Raw genomic sequence first — 19,693 nt, 5'->3', positions numbered from 1 at the left:
GGAAGCGAGGCAGCCTGGGGGCAGTGAGAAGCCCTAGGAGATGCCTAGCGACCTCCGGGAAGTCCCGGCATGCCTGGCTGTGGGGAAATCGACGCCTGGTCCGGGGCCGCGCTCACTGGAGCAGCGCGATGCGCTCCCGGCTGCCCTGGCCGGCCGCCAGCCCGCTCCAGGGGCGGGGGCGGAGGCGAGGGCGGAGCGCGGCCCTTTCGGGCTGGGGAGGAGTGGCCGCGGCCGGGAAGGTCACTTGGCCGCTGGGCTAGCTGCGGTCTGTCACTCGCGCCCCGCGCCCAGCTCAGTGGTTCTCCCTCCTCCAGGCTCATCCGCTCGCAGGCGGCTCGCACTTGGGCTCTGGAGCAGCGGGCGCTGAGCAAGCTCCTCCCTCCCCATCAGAGACCCCATGGATCCCCAGGCCACCTGCCCTTGCTGGGGCTACCTGTCTCGCCTCCAGGTGAGGACCTGGCTGGAGCCCGTGGTGTTCTCCACTCAGGTGGCCAGCTCCCTCTACGATGCGGGGCTGCTCCTCGTGCTGCATGAATCCTTCGGGGGCAGAGTCTCCAACCACACCGCCAGCCCGTCGCCCCGGGAGTCTCTAGAGGACCAAGGGCAGAAGGCCATCTCCAATTTTTACATCATCTACAACATCGTGACAGGCCTGACGCCCCTGCTGCCGGCTTACATCCTGGGCTGGCTCAGCGACCGCTACCACCGCAAGATCTCCATTTGCGTGGCCCTGCTGGGCCTCCTGCTCTGCCGCCTCATGCTGCTGTTCAAGGTGCTGTGGGACTGGCCCGTGGAGGTGATGTACGTGGCCGTGGCGCTGAACGGACTCTGCGGCGGCCTCTCGGCGTACTGGGCCGGAGTTATTGCCCTGGGCTCCCTCGGCTCCTCGGAGGGCCGCCGCTCCGTCCGCCTCATCTTTATTGACCTGATGATGGGCCTGGGGGGATTCTGTGGGAGCATGGCCTCCGGGCATCTCTTCCAACAGATGTCTGAGAGAGCCTGGCAGGGCCTGGTGCTGACGGTCTGCAGCGTGAGCTGTGCCTCTTTTGCCCTTTTCTACAGCCTCTTGGTCCTGAAGGTCCCTGAGTCAGTGGCCAAGGCCAGAAAGGCACTCCCCGCTGTGGACACGGTGTCTGGCACGATTGGCACATATCGCAGTCTGGATCCTGATCAGCCAGGCACGCAGAGTGTGGTGGGGCACCCACCTCCTGGGAAAGCAAAGTCCCCCAGAACCATGATTGTCCTGCTCTTCCTGGGTGCCATCATCTATGACGTGGCGGTGGTGGGCACAGTGGACGTGATGCCCCTGTTTGTGCTAAGGGCGCCTCTCAGTTGGAACCAGGTGCAGGTGGGCTACGGTATGGCCGCAGGGTACATCATCTTCATCACCAGTTTCCTGGGCGTGCTGGTCTTCTCCCGCTGCTGCCGGGACACCACCATGATCATGATTGGCATGGTCTCCTTTGGATCAGGAGCCTTCCTACTGTGTTTTGTGAAAGAGACGTACATGTTCTACCTTGGTGAGTCTGACCTTCTTGGAGAGGCAGGACAAAGACACTGCTGCTCCCCTGAGCCATGGGGCTGACACCAGGAATGCTGTGTGCTAGGTGTCCCAGCTCGGCACCAGGGATTATATCTGCTACCTAGGAGGTTCAAGGGAGACAGGATTATATGCACTTGAGTTTATCTGTGTTGTATTGGGTATTGTGTTATCTGTACTGCCCATTGAAATGTTACCAGAGTGGTGTCCGTGGCTCCAGGAGGTCATGGGAGAAATGGTCAGGGGTATCTCAAATGGCTCTGGATGGAGGAGATGGGATTGGGTTTCTTGGCCCCAATTTTAAAGAGATGAAACATTGAACAATTCACCTGAAAAGATCCCTTGATTAAAATCATTTCGGGTCAAGCAAGAGCTTTCTAAAAATGGATTTTAAAAATTCTCCGTAAATGCTTTCTACACCCAATGTAATACATTCCTTCAAGGAAGCAGAATGAAGTTTCCACGAGAGGACATAGCTCCAACAACCACAAGCAGACAGCTCCAGACCAAGGCTCCCATAGAGCTTTCTCCAATGATAAAAATGCTCTATACCAGTGATGGCGAACCTTTTGAGCTTGGCGTGTCAGCATTTTGAAAAACCCTAACTTAACTCTGGTGCCATGTCACATATTGAAATTTTTTGATATTTGCAACCATAGTAAAACAAAGATTTATATTTTTGATATTTATTTTATATATTTAAATGCCATTTAACAAATAAAAATCAACCAAAAAAATGAGTTCACATGTCACCTCTGACACGCGTGTCATAGGTTCGCCATCACTGCTCTATACCATCTGTTTTGTCCAAGATAGCAGCCACAAGCCACATGAGGCTATTGAGCACTTGAAATGTGGCTAGTGCAAGTATAGAACATCATTTAACATTTTATTTCATTTTAATCTATTTAAATAGCCACACATGGCTAGTGGCTAACATATTAGAAAGAACAACTTAAACTAGTTACCCAGAGGGCATGAGTCTTCCAGAGCAAGCCACATAGGAGCTATGGGGAGAGGGAATTCTAAGTGAGACTCTTGCTTTATTCTAATTTACACCTTGGCCAAGGTTGGGCTACAGTGAGAAGTGTTCTTGGATGATTTCTTTCCAGCTCGAGGCGTCATGCTGTTTGCTCTCATCCCCATCACAACCATTCGATCAGCAATGTCCAAACTCATCAAGGACTCCTCATATGGTGAGTAACATGAATCTCTCTGAGATTCTCTGCCCAGGCTGTTTCAGAGCTCTTTGTCTTGAGGCACAGGGTTCGGACTTGCAGAAAACAGACAAAGACAGCTCCAGGAGCAATCTCAAATACTCCAGGATCACACTGATGTCCATCCAGGGCAGAGGGAGTGAAAACAGGAAGGCGGGGCAGACTCAGAAAGTAAGTCACTGGGGAGCCACAGTCAAAGGAAGACACTACTATCCACAGGCCACAGATAGATCCACTGGAGGGAGGCAGGAGTCCTGGTGAGATGAGCCATGAAGACTGAGAGGGAATCCTGGCAAGTGGGGTCTCCTGAGAGCTTCCAGAGACCCAGCCAGCTGGGAACAGGGAGGGGGAGCAGCCTGTCTTCTGAGTAACCTCTGTTCCTTCCACAGGAAAGGTGTTTGTCATCCTGCAGCTGTTCCTGACTCTGGCCTGGGTGGTGACATCCACGATGTATAATGAGATCTATCAGTTCACCATGGAAAAGTTTGTCGGTACCTGCTTTGCTCTCTCCTCCTCTCTCTCCTTCCTGGCCATCGTTCCAATTGGGTAAGACAGGAGCAGCGTCTGCCGTTTGGGTTGGGACCCTGGGACTTAGGTCAAGGGCTGTTGGACAATCTCCAGCCCATTACCATAACGCATTGTTTATTTTCAGTGAGTTCTCAGCAGGTTCTCTCAGAAAGAATTATGAATTATTTGGGAATTCCACATAGTCATAAGTAATGAACAGAAGGCCCCAACCAGCTGGCTCACTTCCTGGCGGTTTTGTAATACAGTTTATTTATAGGAGCCTCATACATTTCTTGTCATCAGAAGCTGAGATTAGAAATCTCTTGAACATCTCAGCCCTCTTTGGTTTAGCCCGTTTAGGGGAGAGTACTCCCTCCTCACTCTGTGCCCTCCCAGGGCTTGGCACCTGGCAGCCCCTGTGCTCAGTGCCCCTGAAATCTCACGGCCACTGGATGTGTGAGGTCCCTGGAAGACTTGGACAGTTCCCTTGATGTCTTTTGGGGGAATTGTCTCATTTGTAAAACAAGAGCACACAAGTCTGGGAGATAACAGGCCGGAGAAAAGCTGGAAAAGCAAAGGAGAGGCATCCCAGGCCCTTGGCCAGAGCACCGGCCTGGTCATCACCAAACTGAACCACACGGAATAGTCTGGTCTTCGACCCCATCCCTGTCCAATGAAAATACGGAATGAGCCATGTGTGCAAGCCATGTCGGTGATGTTGAACTTTCCAGTAGTCACATTTAACAATGATAAAAGTAACAGGTGAAATCAATTTAATGACATATTTGATTTCACCCACTATATCCAAACTATCATTTTCACATGGAATCAGTTTACAAAATTAATCAATGAGATTTTTTTTTTTTTACGAAGTCTTTGAAATCTGGTATGGATTTCATGCTGACAGCACATCTTAATTTGGACAAGTCACATGTCAAGTGGTTAGGAGCCAGTGTGACTAGGGGCAGCACAGCTTGGACTGTTTAAGCCCTTTTCCCCCTCCCCCTAAAGCACGGTTCTCTCAGGCTTGTATCAATTCCAGCAGAAGAGAAAGGAATGCAATAAAAACATCCACAATAAGGTGCAAGGGATTTGAGGTAGAGTTACATTTTAAAGGGACCTGCTGAGGAGCACACGAGAGCTGCGCAGATCAGTCACGATGGCATTGTAGGCAGCAGGGCAGAAAGTAAGTGAAGGCAGGTGGGAGAAGTCGGAAGTGGCCCTGTTTTGAATTCTCACATCACATCACAACATATGTCCCTGCCTGCCTAGGAAGTTGGGCCTTCTGAGACAGAGGCCGCCAATCATTAAGGCTTTTTACAGCTAGAACAGGCCAAGGCTGTACCATTAATCATTAAGTGACATCAACAGGAAAGACCAGTAGAACTCTAACCACACAATGAACAGCTACATTCCAAGGAAATAAGAAGCCATGAAGACACGCCAGAGCAGGAGAGCTGAGGATCCGTGGAGGACAGAAGGCTGGGAGGGGAGGTCCCTGGGCTACAGTTACAACAGCCTATTTGCAAGAAGGGACTTTGGCCCCAGCAGTTCCTGGTACCAATTTCACGTTGCTGTAGAATCTGCCCTCTCCTGCTTGCTCCCTATGCAATAGGGAGATGCTGAGGAAATAAACATATGGCCCTGCCCATCTGCCACCCACTACTGCCCCATGCTTCATAGAGAAAACAGAAGCCATCAGAGGAGAATGGTCCCATCTTCCCCAAAGTTAATCTACAAACCTACCTTCATGTGCATCCATCCTATTCTCCCCCACCCCCAACCTTTAAAAAATGATAATAATTGCAAACACTTAAGTGTTCTTAATATGTGCCAGGCACTACTTTAATTATTTTATATATTTTAATTAGTTTAATATCCTCAAACAGTCCTCCTATGTAATTTCTATTATTATCCCCATTTTGCGGGTGAGGAAACAGACTCTACGGTATTATGTAACTTGCCAAAGGTTACACAGCTAATAAGTGGCAGAGACAGGATTTGAACCCAGGCAGTCTCCTTTACCTACTACTTGACATTGCTTCTTAGAAATGTCACCAGGTGTCTGGGTGCCACCTCTCCCATCTCCTCAGAGAGATCACTACTAGTTAGCTGCTATCTCGCTCCTGATTTCTTCCTACCAGAACTGACACATGATCCACCGCCCTCTCTCCTTCTCCTCCTTCCCTCCCCCCTCCTCCTCTGTTTTATAGCTAAGTTCTCCAAAGGCTGGTCAGCACATGCTCTGCAGACATGGTCTCATGTCTCTCCACTCATTCACTATGCAACCCTCACCAGACGGTGTCCCCAGCTCAACTCCCCCAAGCTACTCTCACCAAGACTAAGATATGACTTCTACCAAGCTGAATCCAGTGGACGCGCTGCAATCTCGCCTCCTTGGGTGGCACTTGTCACTGTCACTCACCTTTCTCAACACCTCACTTTCCCGGTTGTTCTCCCACCTCTGGGATTGCTTCTTCTCCACAAACCTCCAAATGGAAGAATCTTTGGGGCTCTGCTCTGGGTTGCCTTCTCACTTCATATTTTCTAAGTCATCTAAAGTACTCTCAAAATTTCGAGTTATCATTTAAATTTCTAAAATTGGATTCTTGCCACCTTCCTAAGTCTATTCTCCCTCCAGTCTTTCCCGTCTCATTTCTACCACTCACCCAGGGCAGAAATCAGAGTCACCAATGTCCTCCCTCTTCTTCCTCCCTCTACCTGCAATCCATCAGGCTTCATTGATTCTATCTCAAAAATATGCCTTCACTTCATCCTTTTCTTTTTATCTTTCTCCTGCCACTCCTAGTCCAACGCACTCATGACCGAATTAGCCTCTGAGCCATTCTTCCCACATCCACTCTTGTTCGCCTCCCATCTTCTCTTCACCAAGTGGCCAGAGCAATTTCCTGGGAGGGTACATCAGATCATGTCATCTCTTGCTCAAAGCTCTGCACTTGGCTTTCAATGTCCTTAGGATAAAACCCAAAAAGCTCACCATGGACCACAAGGTCCTGTGACATCTGGCCTTGCCAATCTTTCTAGGCTCCTATTCCCGCCACTCACCACCCTCCCAACTCTATGCTTCAGCTCCAGTAGTCTCCCCTCATGCTCTTCCCCTTCCTCACCCACACAACTTTCTTAACCCAACTCACTGTGGTCTTAAACACCATTTTCTCCAAGGGGATTTGAGAAAAATCCCCTTCTCAATCTGAAATAGACCCTTCTAGTATATGCTGCCTATTTACTGGTAAAAGCCACACAGAAGTATGATGTGAGTTCAACATCACCTACATTTTGTCTTCATAGCATGACAGACGATGATTATTTAGTGATTATCTGTTTCATGTACTTGCCCACTAGACTGCAGGCTCCCCGGAGGGATCATGACTGGATTGCCAGGTATCCTCTGTGTCCAGTAGCCAACCTGGCATAAAGAAGTACCCAAGTACATTTGTTTAATGAATGAATGATCTGTCAAAGGGTGTGGGCCTACTACTGCTGCTGACCATCCACATCCCTGTGCTGCCTGTTGGCTGACCTTGAAGTCAGGGGCTGGCCATCACCATGTGGCTGTGCTATAGTGGTCCACCAGAGGGGTCAGCTGCAGAGTCAGGGCTCAACCCAGAGATCACATGGTCCTGGGCTCGCTGCCTCCAAGTCTTAGCTCTCCTCTTGCTAGTTTTATAAGAATAAGCTTTAAGGACAGTAAGTGTCCCTCTCTGTAGCATCCTGGGGCTCATGGAAGGTGGGAAATCAGAGAGATTGGAACTTTCCACGAAGCTTTCCCTTTGAGGTTTGGATTTAAGCTCCTACCCCATCCAGCAGCTCTAAGTGCTCTCATATCATCCAGGAAGAGCTTAGAACCTGAGGTACCTAGAGCTCAAACAGATGAGAAAACCGAGGCCCCCAGATGCTGATGGACACACCAAAAGTCACACATATCCAAGAGTTCTACTTAGAGCTATGCAGTCATACACATTCATTTACCTAAAAATATGTCTAATCAATGCAATGACTCATGGAAGAGGTAAAGAGGCTGTGGAAAGGCAGAAGATGAGGCAGCTAATTCCACTTGGGATTAGCGACCCTTGGTCTTGAGATACACGTGGAAGTTCATTCTCACACAGAAGACGTAAGATGGACAGAGGATATAGCCTCTCAGTCTATCGGTGATAAAGAGGTGACCAGAGCCCTCCCTGCCATCAGTGAGGAGGAAAAAGTTCATCTTTGCCCCAGTTCAGCTCTTCTCTGATAATTTTCTCTTATAAATTCTTACAGCATCATGGCCTATAAACAAACCTCATGGTTGAAGCATGCAGACATCACAAAGACATGAAGGTGCTGACCCACAGAAGCTACAAACACCAGCAATGGCCAGGTCCCTCTGAAGACAAAGGGAGGGACCAAGAACTGGTGACCAAAGCAACCTACTGCTGAGAAACCTGAGTTCCAGCCAGTCAGCCTCGCGTGACCTGCTCTGGCTCAGGGGTCCCTGGTGGGTGGGAAAAGCACTTCCCTGGTGGTGGAAGACCTGTCTCAGCTTTCAGACACCCCTGACAGCAGAGGTTAGGTTCTGCGGGCAGTAGAGCATGAACTGTAATGGTTACATGCAAGCTGCACACACAGCCATTCCAGACGCTACAAGGAGTTTCAGGCAGCAGCCTCTTCCAGAAATTGTCTTCCGGGCTCCAAGGTATGGCTAACTAGTCACCTGGGTACGGTGCTAGGAGTCCCATGGGAGAACTCAACCAAACAGCTTCCAGCAACTCCTCAAACCAAAGCATGCATTTCCAACAGCCCCAGGGGAATGTCGAAGGGATGTTTTGTAAGAACCGCCAATAGTGAACATCAGTCGATATTTTTTAAATGAAAATAAAACCTTGGGCCGTAACTGGTTTGGCTCAGTGGATGGAGCGTCGGCCTGCAGACTGAAAGGTCCCAGGTTCGATTCCAGTCAAGGGCATGTGCCTTGGTTGTGGGCACATCCCCAGTGGGGGGTGTGCAGGGGGCAGCTGATCGATGTTTCTCTTTCATCGATGTTTCTGGCTTTCTATTCCTCTCCCTTCCTCTCTGTAAAAAATCAATAAAATATATTTAAAAAAACAAACAAACAAAAAACCAAAAAACCTTGGATAAAAGTTAGCGCTTTTTTCCCCCTGTGGCCTTGCTAGCTGTGAATTCTCAGGAAAGATTCCGAACTCTGGCGCTTGGCTCTGGGTGAGTTTTGTTGTTATTGTTCTTGTTGTTTTAAAGAAGCAATTTTCAAGACTTTTTCTTTAACAGAATATTAAATTGAATACTTTCAGTCAACAATACTTACCAAAGTGAGTGGTGTGAAGGGAGGGGGAGAGGAAGTACAGGAAGAGCCATTATATTTTAAGGTACTTTTATTGCCTATTTTATTTACACATATAAAAGCGCATTCGCCTCCTCATAAAATCAACCTTCATAGTAAGTACGTGACTCAGTTTCTTCCCAGGTCAGATTCCCTCTGTAACCACAGACACAGCATTGTTACACTGGGGTAAAACTTAGAGCTGGAGAATGCACGTAACTCGCAGAGCGTGTGGGCTCAGAGGCTTTGTATCTCTGATCCGTTGCAGGGAAGGAACACAACTTCTTGGTGCATCTACTAAGGTCCCGGCACCATGCTAAGTCTGAGATATAGCGAGAATATGACTGCTCCTGCCCCCACAGAGTGTATTTTCCTAACAGAGTGTATTTCCAACTAAAACCAGTTTCACTCTAGAGAAATGGGGCTAGCTGTTGGAAGGTCTTAAGCAGGAACACTGGCTGCTTCCCTTCGCATCTCCAAAAGAGCTCTCCGGCAGCACCAAGGATGAATCGATAGGGGAAGGAGTGAGCGGATTTGGAGAAAGGAGACAAGCAGAGAGACCCTTGCAGTAGCCCAGATGAAGGATGATGGTGGGCTGATATTGGGTAAGAAGCTATGAGGATGGAGAAATGTAGGTGGACTGGAAGAAATATTTGGAAGTGAGAGGTCAACAGGAGGTGGTGATAGATGTGAGGCAAGAATGATTCGGATTTGGGTTTCGGGCAAGTAGGAAGAAAGTAGAGCTCCTCACTGAGACAAGCAACATAAACTCAGAAGGTAGGATGGGGAAGGTGAGTTCAAGGCCATGCTCCCATCTAAACTCTCACCAGTGAGCTCATTCCTCTTGACTCTTTGCCTCCCACCCCAGTCGTGAATGATTCCCCAACCTGAATGAATCTAATCACTGGCTTCTTCATTCCTGTTCCTGAAAAGCTTGCTCTGAACATCTAGAACAATCTCCTTATTTGTCCACATTGATCCTGCCATACACTGTGGGGTTTAACCTGAGTAGGGCTCTCAAAGCCCCAGTAGTGGCTCCTTTTTAACCCCAGCTGTCACTAGGGTAGCAGTTTCCAACTTTTTATATTCTCCCCAGGTCATTGTTTCTTCTAACAGATGTTCTAACCCAGGGGTTCTCAGAGTGTGGTTCCTGGGCCAGCAGCATCAACAATCCCTGGGAACTTGTTAAAATGCAAATTCTTGGGCCCCATCAGAATCAAACTATGGGTGGGGCCCAACAATTGTTGTTTTCGCAAGCCTTAATGCTTAAGAATCAGGGTTCTAATTTGTGGTCCTGACTTTTTCTCCTTGAAATCTGTCCCTGAGTCCCCTCCTCCTCCTCCTGCATCCTGAATTCTTGAGTCCCTTAAATCCATGTCCTTGGTTCTCTTCCCAAGTAATCTAGTTTACTTCCATGGACTCCAGAACACTTTTTCTAATAATCCAGTCAACACCTCTACCTGAATCTCCTCAAACATAAATCCAAACCAAATTCCCCTTCTCCCACCCTATCTCTAATATTTTTTATATTCTCCCCCTGATTGATTTCATAGTTCACCCCTCTCAGCTCCTAGGCTGGAGGTCTCCAAGTCATCTCTGACCCCTTCTCTCACCACAGAAATCTCTTCAACTAGCTCCTTTTCTATCACTTCTTGCCACTTTTGCAATCTATTCCCATCAAATCCTTCACATACTACCTGCATCGTCCTTTTAAAAGAAACCAGTTGAAAAAGATATACATCCCCCCCAAAAAAGGTATACAACCCACTTCTTAATTTTCAATGACAAAGCATCCAGAAAGGATGATCATGGGAGTATCCTTAATATCTAAGTTGGCCATATTTAAACAAGTCCTAGGAAGAGTCTTCCCATAGGGCTATCCTATAATGGGTGCCTAGCAGACACTAGGTGCTTTGTATGTATTAAGCTAGTCCAATCAGCAATCTTCTGGGGAGGCATGTCTTCATTCACAAATCACAACTCTGGCATACACCAGCTCCTGAGGATGCCAGCCGGCCCCCCTCCCCACCCCCCCGAAGTGTGAGGAGCCTGCAAGCATCTCTGCTCTTCTAGCCTGGTGCAGTCACCCCTGCTAGTGTCTGTAGCAAGTCTGTCTATCTCAGCCATGGCTCTTGTCAGATCTTCATCGCATCTACTTTTCCTTGGACAATGTCATATCCTTGTCTTCATTTCAACTATTAGATTGATTTATTGCTCAAAATTCTCACTCTGTTTGTGTTTCCTACAAGCAGAATTTCCTGGCTGAGAGATAACATTTTCCCAATGGGATATTTGAGGAGGTCAAATCAGGTTGATTCAGTCCATGCCCAGGTCATTGTCGAGGAGTAACAAAGATGTGCTTCTGGTCTGAATGCTCAAACTGAATTACGTGATACAAACCACATGCAGAAATAAATTATATTCTCCATATTAAAAAAAATTACAACAACTCTGTGGTGAGAATTCAGAGATGTGGCTTGCCTAAAGCTACATAGCAATTCAATGCCAAATCTCTCTCCCTCACCCACCTTGCTGCCTCATTTTGTATGGCTACATGACATTATGACATCTACTATCAGTAAGCCAAATTTAACACCAGTTTAAGTCCACTTCCAGGTCATTGACTTCGTTAGGAAAGCTTAACCTAGCTTTCTGGCCTCTAATTTGCAACATACTGTAACACTCTAATGAGCCACAGACATTTCTTCTTTCCTTATGGATTTATTATTTTTTTTTTTCAGTGGCTTCACACAATTGAAATTTATTTTTTATATATCCAATAATTCATGCAGGTATGTAACAGGCAGCCTTCACCACAAGGAGTCAGGGACCTCCATTTGGTCAACCCCTAGGGACTTGGGGACCTTCTCTTCCATCCAGTGGACAGAAAAGAATAGAGTGTAGGAATTCCTGGGGGAGGTTTTCATGGGCCAGGCCTGGACATGGAATCCATCACTGTCTCATATATTTGCTGACAAGAACACATTCAATGGCTACATCCAACTGCAAGGAAGGCTGGGAAATTGTTGGGGTCCAGCCCCAGCAGGTCCAGGGGTCCCCAAAGGTGTGGACGGAGTCGGCGAAGAAGGAATGACGTGGAGACAGCGTTCAGTTGATCAGCATAGCGAGGTTCTCTTTCCAGGTTCTCCAGCCAGGTTCTCTCCTTATGGATTTTTAAATAACTAAGCAGTCAATACGAAATCAGGAGATGACTGGCCCTGTCCCAGAAAATGATGTTGTGCTTTGCTATGGATGGAGTAGGAAGAAGTCCTTGCTGTAACTCCTGGGCTGCCTGCCAGCCTCCCTGCCAATCCTGGTTTCATGCATAGTTTCGTACATGGTTACACTACAGACACTAGGTAGTTTCTTCATCTCCCCAAGCCCGTGCCAACAAGTAAATGGAGGAGATGGTAAATTGAGGATGAGTCTATAAAGAAGTGAAGAATAAAAACTGGTCAATTACATTTTATTGCGGTTGCTCTATATATCCTGATATTTGCCGGCAAGCTTTAGAGAAGAAAAACAAAAGAGAGACGTGCATGTGTTTGCTCTTGTAAAAGGGTACAAACGAGAACAAGACTCAAGGTAAAGAAAGCATCTTTTATAGATTTATTGGTCCATTACTTTAATTGAGGTAAAGAAACCTTGAAAATTTACAGGCTAACAGTTTATCAAGCAATACAAATTCTTCTGTTTACCTCAAAATGTAATACTAATCCCATAGTAAACAATGGACAGAATGTTGTATACACAGACATATGAAAAAAAGTGGACAAAAACCTCGTGCCAACATCAACAATGCAACAAAAGGTCTTTTTTTCTTTTTACAATCTCTGGATTCCACAACAGGGGAAAAAAGGTGACATTCTTTTTAAAATTTGGTACCTTCATGACACAAAGACTTTGATCTGTAAATGAATCACTTTCTCATTGACACACATTCTTGAATACATTTTTTTTTTTTAATTCACAGCTTTTGATTTGGCTTAATGGCAGCATGGAGAGAGAACACATTTACACAGAGGACTTGATCAATACCTCAGAAGGTGTTTTTTCCTTTAAAAAATTTAAATGTAAAGAATGACTTCTAAACATAAGAAATACGGTCCATCATTTGGACATGACCTAAGCAAAAGGTTGTTTTTGTTTGTTTTTGTTTTGTGTTTTTCAACAGTTAAAATACAAGTAGAAAGTCTGCTGGCAGTTTATGGCATGGGAGTACTATCAGGTGTACATCATTTCCCCATGCATTCCCAACTCATAGACCTCAAGGGAGCAGGCACACGGAAGTACAGCGGACAGGGCATCTGCAGGCCGGACCCGAACCGCAGCGTGAGCAGGTGACTGGGGTGGACTGTTCAGAGCCGCTGGCTTGTTATTTGCTGAAGGCCCAGGTGACACGGGCACCATTTCAACATACCGAGTCATGTTTTTGTTTACAATCTACTTTCATCGCTCCATTTCCACACCGAGGAAAAAGCATCCCCCCCCTTCTTCTTTCCAGTGTGTGGCTGGAGGGCTGGCCTGGGACGGTGCACCAGCCTGTCAAACAGGGGTGCTGGCAGCTGTTGCCTGCTCTCACCTGGCCTGCAGGGCGCCAGAATCCCCCAGTGAGAGCAGAGCACGGACAATGCTCAGTCACTGGTTTTCATTGAAAAAGCCTTAGTAAAACTGACTAAATTATGTGAGTCAACGCAATACGTTTTCTGTTTTTGGCATTTCAACCTGTGGAGCATTTCTTCCTGAAATGTGCTGGTCTGAGGCCTCCACGGTATCTCTTAAAAAGCTGCTCTGCAGAATCAGGGTAAAGCTTTAATACTGTCATAATCTATAGGGTTCTTTGTATCTATGTGATTTGTCGATGCTGATGCCATTTATCCTCTACAATCAAACGTGTGCCAAAAGGCACTAAGTTAGTTTTTCACACTCTAAAACAAAAAAGGTCTGGTGGTCCCTGTGTTTCCTTACATTATCAAAAACATCATTTGGCAATAGCAATACTTAGCTTTCTCTTCCCACAAGGCAGAGCAATGGGGGGTCGCCTGCCTAAGGGCTATGCTATGGGGGCATCCCAGATCAATAAAAGCTTGGTGAGGCCTGAGCACGAGAGGAAGTCCTTCCCCTTGAGTTGGACTTGCCTGCCTGGCCCCCCAATATTTCAAATTATCTCTTGTCTTTTCATTTTCATTTGTGTGCGGTTCTGCTTCCAGTTCCTGAACCCGACCCATGCAGGACCTGAGAAGGAAACACTCAACATGAATCGTAATGTAAATATCTGATATGCAGGATGGTCTTAGGCGACCCCTGTGAAAGGGTCGTTTGACCGCCAAAGGGGTCGTGACCCACAGGTTGAGAACCACTGCTTTAAGAGGACTGAGGACTGACTATGCTAGATCTCTTGTGTTTAGGCTGAACAACTGATTACATTTCTAAAAACTCTTTTTTAAAAAAATCCAGAATCTAAAAAACACCCATTGAAGAATAAGGCATTTTAACAGGTGTTGACAAATTCTCAAAAAGTAGAGTCAGGCTTTTAACAGTCTTTGGCATTTTAAAAAGTCTGGATTTGTTTATTTTCAAGTGCTAAGTACACAGAATGTTTATGTATGAGACACAGAATCTTACTGGTTTGTTAAAGTTATTTTTTCAAAGCCCTTATTTACAGGCTCTCTATAGTAGCAAAAACTACCTGGATAACGCATTTTTCTGCCACACAGAAGGGATCAGACAGCCTTCCCCAGAAAGCATTTCAAATACATACGATTAAGAAAGAACAGTCAAATCCCCTGTAACAAAGTCCCTCCCCACCTTTTCTAATGCAGCCAGCCCTGCGCATGCTCTAATCTGTGCAGCTATGGGGAGACCAGACATCCCTCACACAAAAAGCTAACCACCTACTGGGTGGATTGATCAAAACCCGGGTTTCTGGTTTAGTCACTGAATTAAAAACTCACACACACACACACAAAACCACACACACACACACACACACAAAGCCACACACACACACACACACACAAAGCCACACACACACACACACACACAAAGCCACACACACACACACACACACAAAGCCACACACACACACACACACACAAAGCCACACACACACACACACACACAAAGCCACACACACACACACACACACAAAGCCACACACACACACACACACACAAAGCCACACACACACACACACACACAAAGCCACACACACACACACACACACAAAGCCACACACACACACACACACACAAAGCCACACACACACACACACACACAAAGCCACACACACACACACACACACAAAGCCACACACACACACACACACACAAAGCCACACACACACACACACACACAAAGCCACACACACACACACACACACAAAGCCACACACACACACACACACACAAAGCCACACACACACACACACACACAAAGCCACACACACACACACACACACACAAGGAAGAGGACAACTCCAAGACACCGGGCTCAATCTGTCTGGCCCAGGGGATGACATTTTCCCCAAATTTACTGCTAAATGCCACCTGCCATCCAAATAGAGAAAACGTAGTAAGTGAGAGGGCGTGTCCAATCAGTTGCCATCTTGAGGACTTTTGAGAGGGAAACCCCCATTCCCAACATCATTTTGTAAACGGAGATGACCAAAGCGGTGTTTCCCCAACCTCATAATTAGATTAACCAGTTTCCAGACCTTTGGAGTAGGCGCCTAGGAAGGCGGGGTCCAGGATGTACGCCCGCCCTGACCACAGGCAGCCCCATTTGCTCAGCAGAGGCACTTTTTAGTGCAGCCAGAGCAGAACCCAACTCTGACCCATCCCAAGAGCCAAAGAGATGAGGCCAACATAGACCCAGGAGGTGGCTCTGGACCTCGCTGTCCCTCCTCTCACCCGTCAGGACACAGTACAGAGAATGACTGTTCTCAAGCCCCATGAATGGCATCAAAACAGCAACTGGTGCCCATGGTTTCAATGCTCCCAATCTCAGGGTCAAGTCACACAAACTCTGGGTGTTTCTTGGACTGATGCCCTCCCGAGAGAAACTCCACTGGCCGACTGCCGCCCTCCTCTAAAGCAGAGCTTCCTGTCGTTCTGTCACAAAAGGCGGCCTCCCAGGAAATGAGCAGCACGTGTGCATGGACAGCGACTGAGAAAACATTCAACAACATGCAGAACACGCTCCGGTGTGGCTGAAATTTGGCATGAAGACCAGCTTACGTTACATTCCCCAGGATCCCAGCGTGGTGCCGGGTTGTGTTATTTCAACTAAAGAAAGGTGTCTGGTGAGTTCAAGGAGCAGCACAGTGAAATGCAAGCTGACCGCCTCCCAGATGGCACTCTCGGAGCTCACCGGGAATCGTCATTAGGCTTTACTAAAGGAGTAAGTCCGGCCCTGTAGGATGGGCCTCTTCCATCAGGGGCAGTGGTTCCCTGCAGAGTAGCCTAGGATCTTCCTGAAGGCCCAGCCAGCGATAAGGAAGAGCAGTGTCCGCATCTGCTGCCATCTTATCTTCAACACCACCTGCTCTTTAAAACCTGCTGTTTCTAGGAACCCTCTCTTCTGCCTTGGCCTGGAGTTTTGACCTGGGAAGTGAAACCTGTCGTTTCCCAGGCCCGGGGCCAGCGGACGGAATGACTGTCCATTTCACTGCCATGTGCTCAAGCCTCGCAACCTGCCCATGTCTGCCTGAGGTACGGTGCACCTGCAAGCAAAAATCTCCTGGAAAATGAATACAAGACAGGAGCCGGTGCTCTCAGCACCACGCTTTGTGGAGACAAGGAGGAAGGGGCGACGAAGCCTCGATGAGGCAGTCTTTGGCACAGAAGTCTCTGGATCACACATCTCCTAGGGCAGTGGTCGGCAAACTCATTAGTCCACAGAGCCAAATATCAACAGTACAACGACTGAAATTTCTTTTGAGAGTAAAATTTTTTAAACTTAAACTATATAGGTAGGTACATTGTTATTAACTTAACTAGGGTACTCCTAAGGCTTAAGAAGAGCCACATTCAAGGGGCCAAACAGCCGCATGTGGCTCGCGAGCCGCAGTTTGCCAACCACGGTCCTAGGGGATCAATCACCTTTGTGCTGGTCGAGGTGAAGAGGCGAATGTTTGGGCCTGCTGACCCTCAGGGGAGCCCTTAGAGGACTGAAGAGCCTCCCTTACTGCCTACTGTCCCTGCCTCCTCACCTTAAGATGCCAGCCTAGGCCATTTCTCCAAGGAAGCCTGTGCTACACACGGCTTTCCCCAGACCTGCTACCAGTAGCATGCTGGAGGGCGGTGAGCCGTGTTTCAGCTGTTGCTGGCATCTTACGGCAAAGGAACATCACATGGGGGCCAAAGAGAGGAAGACAAAATCCCAAGATGCCCAAACCCTTTCAGAGCTAGTCTTTCACCTCCAGAAATGTTCAGAGGTGACTGCGGGCCCTACGCCCTTCCCCAAATGTCCCACTGATGAACCTCGCAGACCACCGTCTAGTTTTCCTGTAACTCCTGCCATGGTTCTTTCTGAGTATTCATTACACTGGGCAACGTTTTAAAAGCACACATTCCATAAGGCAAGGCTTCACACATTCCCAAAGATGAGTGTTCTCTGCTGGGCCCGTCTAGTGTCTTCTATCAAATCTCAATAGAGAGCCATCAACCCACCCTGATTCTACCAGCAAGCGGTCAGGCTGGACCTGGGCACCCATGCCCACACCAACGTGATGGTTTAGAGGTAGAATGGAGCACTGAATCACCCTTCGGGGTAGATGGACTGTTCTCATCCACCTACTTCAATGAATCATTTCTAATCGTACCAAACTGAAGATTCACATCAGAGGGTTTGCGCACAGCACGAACAGGGTCTGACAGTGCAGTGAAGTACCCATTGATATAAAAATTATAATTTAAACCGCGACTTTTTCAAACACGATGAAACAGAACCAACTGTCCTGTGCCGTCCAGCTGCTGCCCCGACAGCATCACAGCATGGCTGACACCAGGCCAGCTCTGCCGTCGGAAGTGGAGTGGCGTGACTTCAATGTGCCGCACGCTGGCTGGCGGCACCTGCAGGTTACCTTCCGCGTGCAGGGCTGTCTCCGCACGACTGCTTCATTAAAAAAAAAAAAATACTACCGCGTATTTGAGGCTCAGATTTATAATTTTATAAGGATGAGCCGCGGGAGAAAGAACACAAACGTGACATGTAGCTTCCGTTCAGGAGAAGAAAAAAACCTAGTTGGAAGATAGATTTTTTTTTTCCCCCATCTGCTTGTTTGATGTTGATTTTAAAAGTAAACCTGGTAATAGTTTGGAATAAAGACTAGATGCAGCCAGCAGGCCCCAGGAGCTTGGCTGCAAACTGACCTTAGCTCCACCAGAAGCAGAGAGTCCACTGCCGCCGGTGTCATAGTGGAGGTTCGACCAGGGACTGACTTTGCTCCTGGTCAGAGATAGTGGGGGTTAAAGCACTTCATGTAGGACATTCACACTGAGTTTGCAGAATCTCGACTGTGTCAGAACCACACACCAGCCTCTCACCAACGCGTTGCCCGAGCACTCAGTGGACGTACTAGGAAACATTAAACTAGGACTTTTTGGTGAGGTAAAGGCAATTGCACAAAGCAGATGTGGGAGGCGGGGCTTGGCATCTGCCCCATGATCTCAGCAACAGGGGGAGCTACCCTGGCTTCGAGACTATAGCTACTCCCCCACAGGCCTACTCTCTACTTTGATGACATTTCACAAACAAAACAACAACATGGAAGGACGTCACAGAGAAAAATGCACCTTTTTTTCATTTTACACAAAAACAGTTTCCAATCTTCCGCATTCTAGTGTCAGAAAAAAGTTTGGGGAGCCCTGTCCTCCAGCTCCCCGAGGCTGGTACTGGTAAGGACAAGGACGCTGGCTGGTTGGCTCTAGTTCGGATGCATTTAGACACTGATTTAAATGGCCCCGCGGGAAACAGGAACCATCAAACAGGCACCACTCATCACGAGCAGGCAGCAGGCCACACACGGCTTCAGGCCACTGTACATTAAGGACCTTCACGGAGGTGCCAACACCTCCTGCCAGGCTGGGACATGTCACTGCCCACAGAGGTCAGTCCAGAGCTGCTGTGTGTCCACAGGAAGCAAGAATGGCCTCCTGTTTGTGCCTTCCTCACATCCCTGAAAAGCGGGGCCCGGGTTCCCTTCCACAACAGGCAGCTCCGCTGTCCCAGAACAGGAAACTGTGACAAGATGTCAGAGGGTCAACTGAGGATGTCTGGTCCCCCGCTTTCGAATCTTCGTAGTGTTCCGTGTCATAGCTTCCTTCACAGCACGGAGGTCTGCTGCTTTTGCTGAGAGATGAATATAGCCTTACACCTCCGCCAGGGAATAAATACTAAGTGAAAAAACTGTCAGACAAAGGCAGGTGGGGAAGGGAAGGAAATACACGAGGAGAGATGTTTCTGTGGTTGCTTGCTCGGGGCCTGCTCTCTGGCACAGCAGGGACATTCCGGGATGGCGTGCCGTGCCCTGTGTAGGTAGAAGAGCCTCTGTCCCCAGAAGGAACTCACTTGGTCTCTTGCTTCTCCTGTAGAAGCGGAATAATCGACTCCCACGCCATGAGGCACTGAAACAACAACACGGGGCACGGAGTATCAGCATCGGGTTTCAGATTTCGGGGTCAGCTTCTTAATTCTGCTCTAATCCTGCCGGTCCTGCCGGATGGCCTTGCCTAATGATGCCCACTTGCGTTATCCGTAACTACCAGCCAGGGAGGAGGTAACAGGTGCTGGTTTTGAAAACTTCACCCCAATTTCTATGAAAGATACACAGTGTCTGTACGAGGTCGCAATGCTCTGTCCATGCTACATGCTCACATCCAGGAAGTGGAAATGGAGTCACTGAAGGAAATCCCTTCCCTTCAAAGAGCAGAGAAGAGGCCAGGCTGCGGACCCTTGATGAGGCCCCAGGTTCTCAGCCAGGACGGGGACATGGCTCCAGGTATGGGTGGTGCCTGCATAAGGCTGGGAGTCACACTGGAGTGAGTCAGCCACCTGGCTCTGAGGGGGTGGAAACCAGCCTTCCTCACA

The 19,693-nt window shown here is 48.1% G+C and overlaps 2 protein-coding genes and 1 long non-coding RNA gene across 3 annotated transcripts in view; 1 reads left to right on the top strand and 2 right to left on the bottom strand.

Annotated features, from left to right (window-relative positions):
- Positions 1 to 250: 250 nt before the first annotated feature.
- Positions 251 to 8,145, top strand: SLC46A2 (solute carrier family 46 member 2). Its single transcript, XM_006771194.2, has 4 exons — positions 251 to 1,520; positions 2,653 to 2,736; positions 3,147 to 3,303; positions 7,546 to 8,145. Exons 1-4 carry the CDS (start codon positions 398 to 400, stop codon positions 7,601 to 7,603), a joined length of 1,422 nt encoding a protein of 473 aa, XP_006771257.1. The 5' UTR covers positions 251 to 397; the 3' UTR covers positions 7,604 to 8,145.
- Positions 8,146 to 14,141: 5,996 nt separating this feature from the next.
- On the bottom strand, positions 14,142 to 16,479 carry LOC107184304. The gene is made up of 2 exons (XR_001515123.1): positions 15,049 to 16,479; positions 14,142 to 14,551 (listed from the first exon to the last, which is right to left on the bottom strand). It is a non-coding gene; the product is annotated as an uncharacterized LOC107184304 (long non-coding RNA).
- Positions 16,480 to 18,381: 1,902 nt separating this feature from the next.
- SNX30 (sorting nexin family member 30) overlaps positions 18,382 to 19,693 on the bottom strand; it is a 110,309-nt gene continuing 108,997 nt past the window's right edge. The window contains exon 11 of the mRNA XM_006771232.2: positions 18,382 to 19,230. Coding sequence (XP_006771295.1) covers positions 19,171 to 19,230 — 60 coding nt within the window. The 3' untranslated portion in view covers positions 18,382 to 19,170. The remainder of the gene's footprint in view (positions 19,231 to 19,693) is intronic.

Source organism: Myotis davidii, unplaced genomic scaffold (genome assembly GCF_000327345.1).
Source record: "Myotis davidii unplaced genomic scaffold, ASM32734v1 scaffold64, whole genome shotgun sequence".
Lineage (NCBI taxonomy): Eukaryota > Metazoa > Chordata > Mammalia > Chiroptera > Vespertilionidae > Myotis > Myotis davidii.
Note: the sequence above shows the minus strand (reverse complement) of the source record. Positions and strands in the feature narration are given on the sequence as shown.

Coding starts and splice junctions, on each gene's coding strand:
- SLC46A2 (XM_006771194.2), top strand. CDS start 398: ATGGATCCCCAGGCCACCTGCCCTTGCTGGGGCTACCTGTCTCGCCTC. Junction 2,737..3,146: donor CATCAAGGACTCCTCATATG/GTGAGTAACATG, acceptor TTCCTTCCACAG/GAAAGGTGTTTGTCATCCTG. Junction 3,304..7,545: donor CTGGCCATCGTTCCAATTGG/GTAAGACAGGAG, acceptor AAATTCTTACAG/CATCATGGCCTATAAACAAA.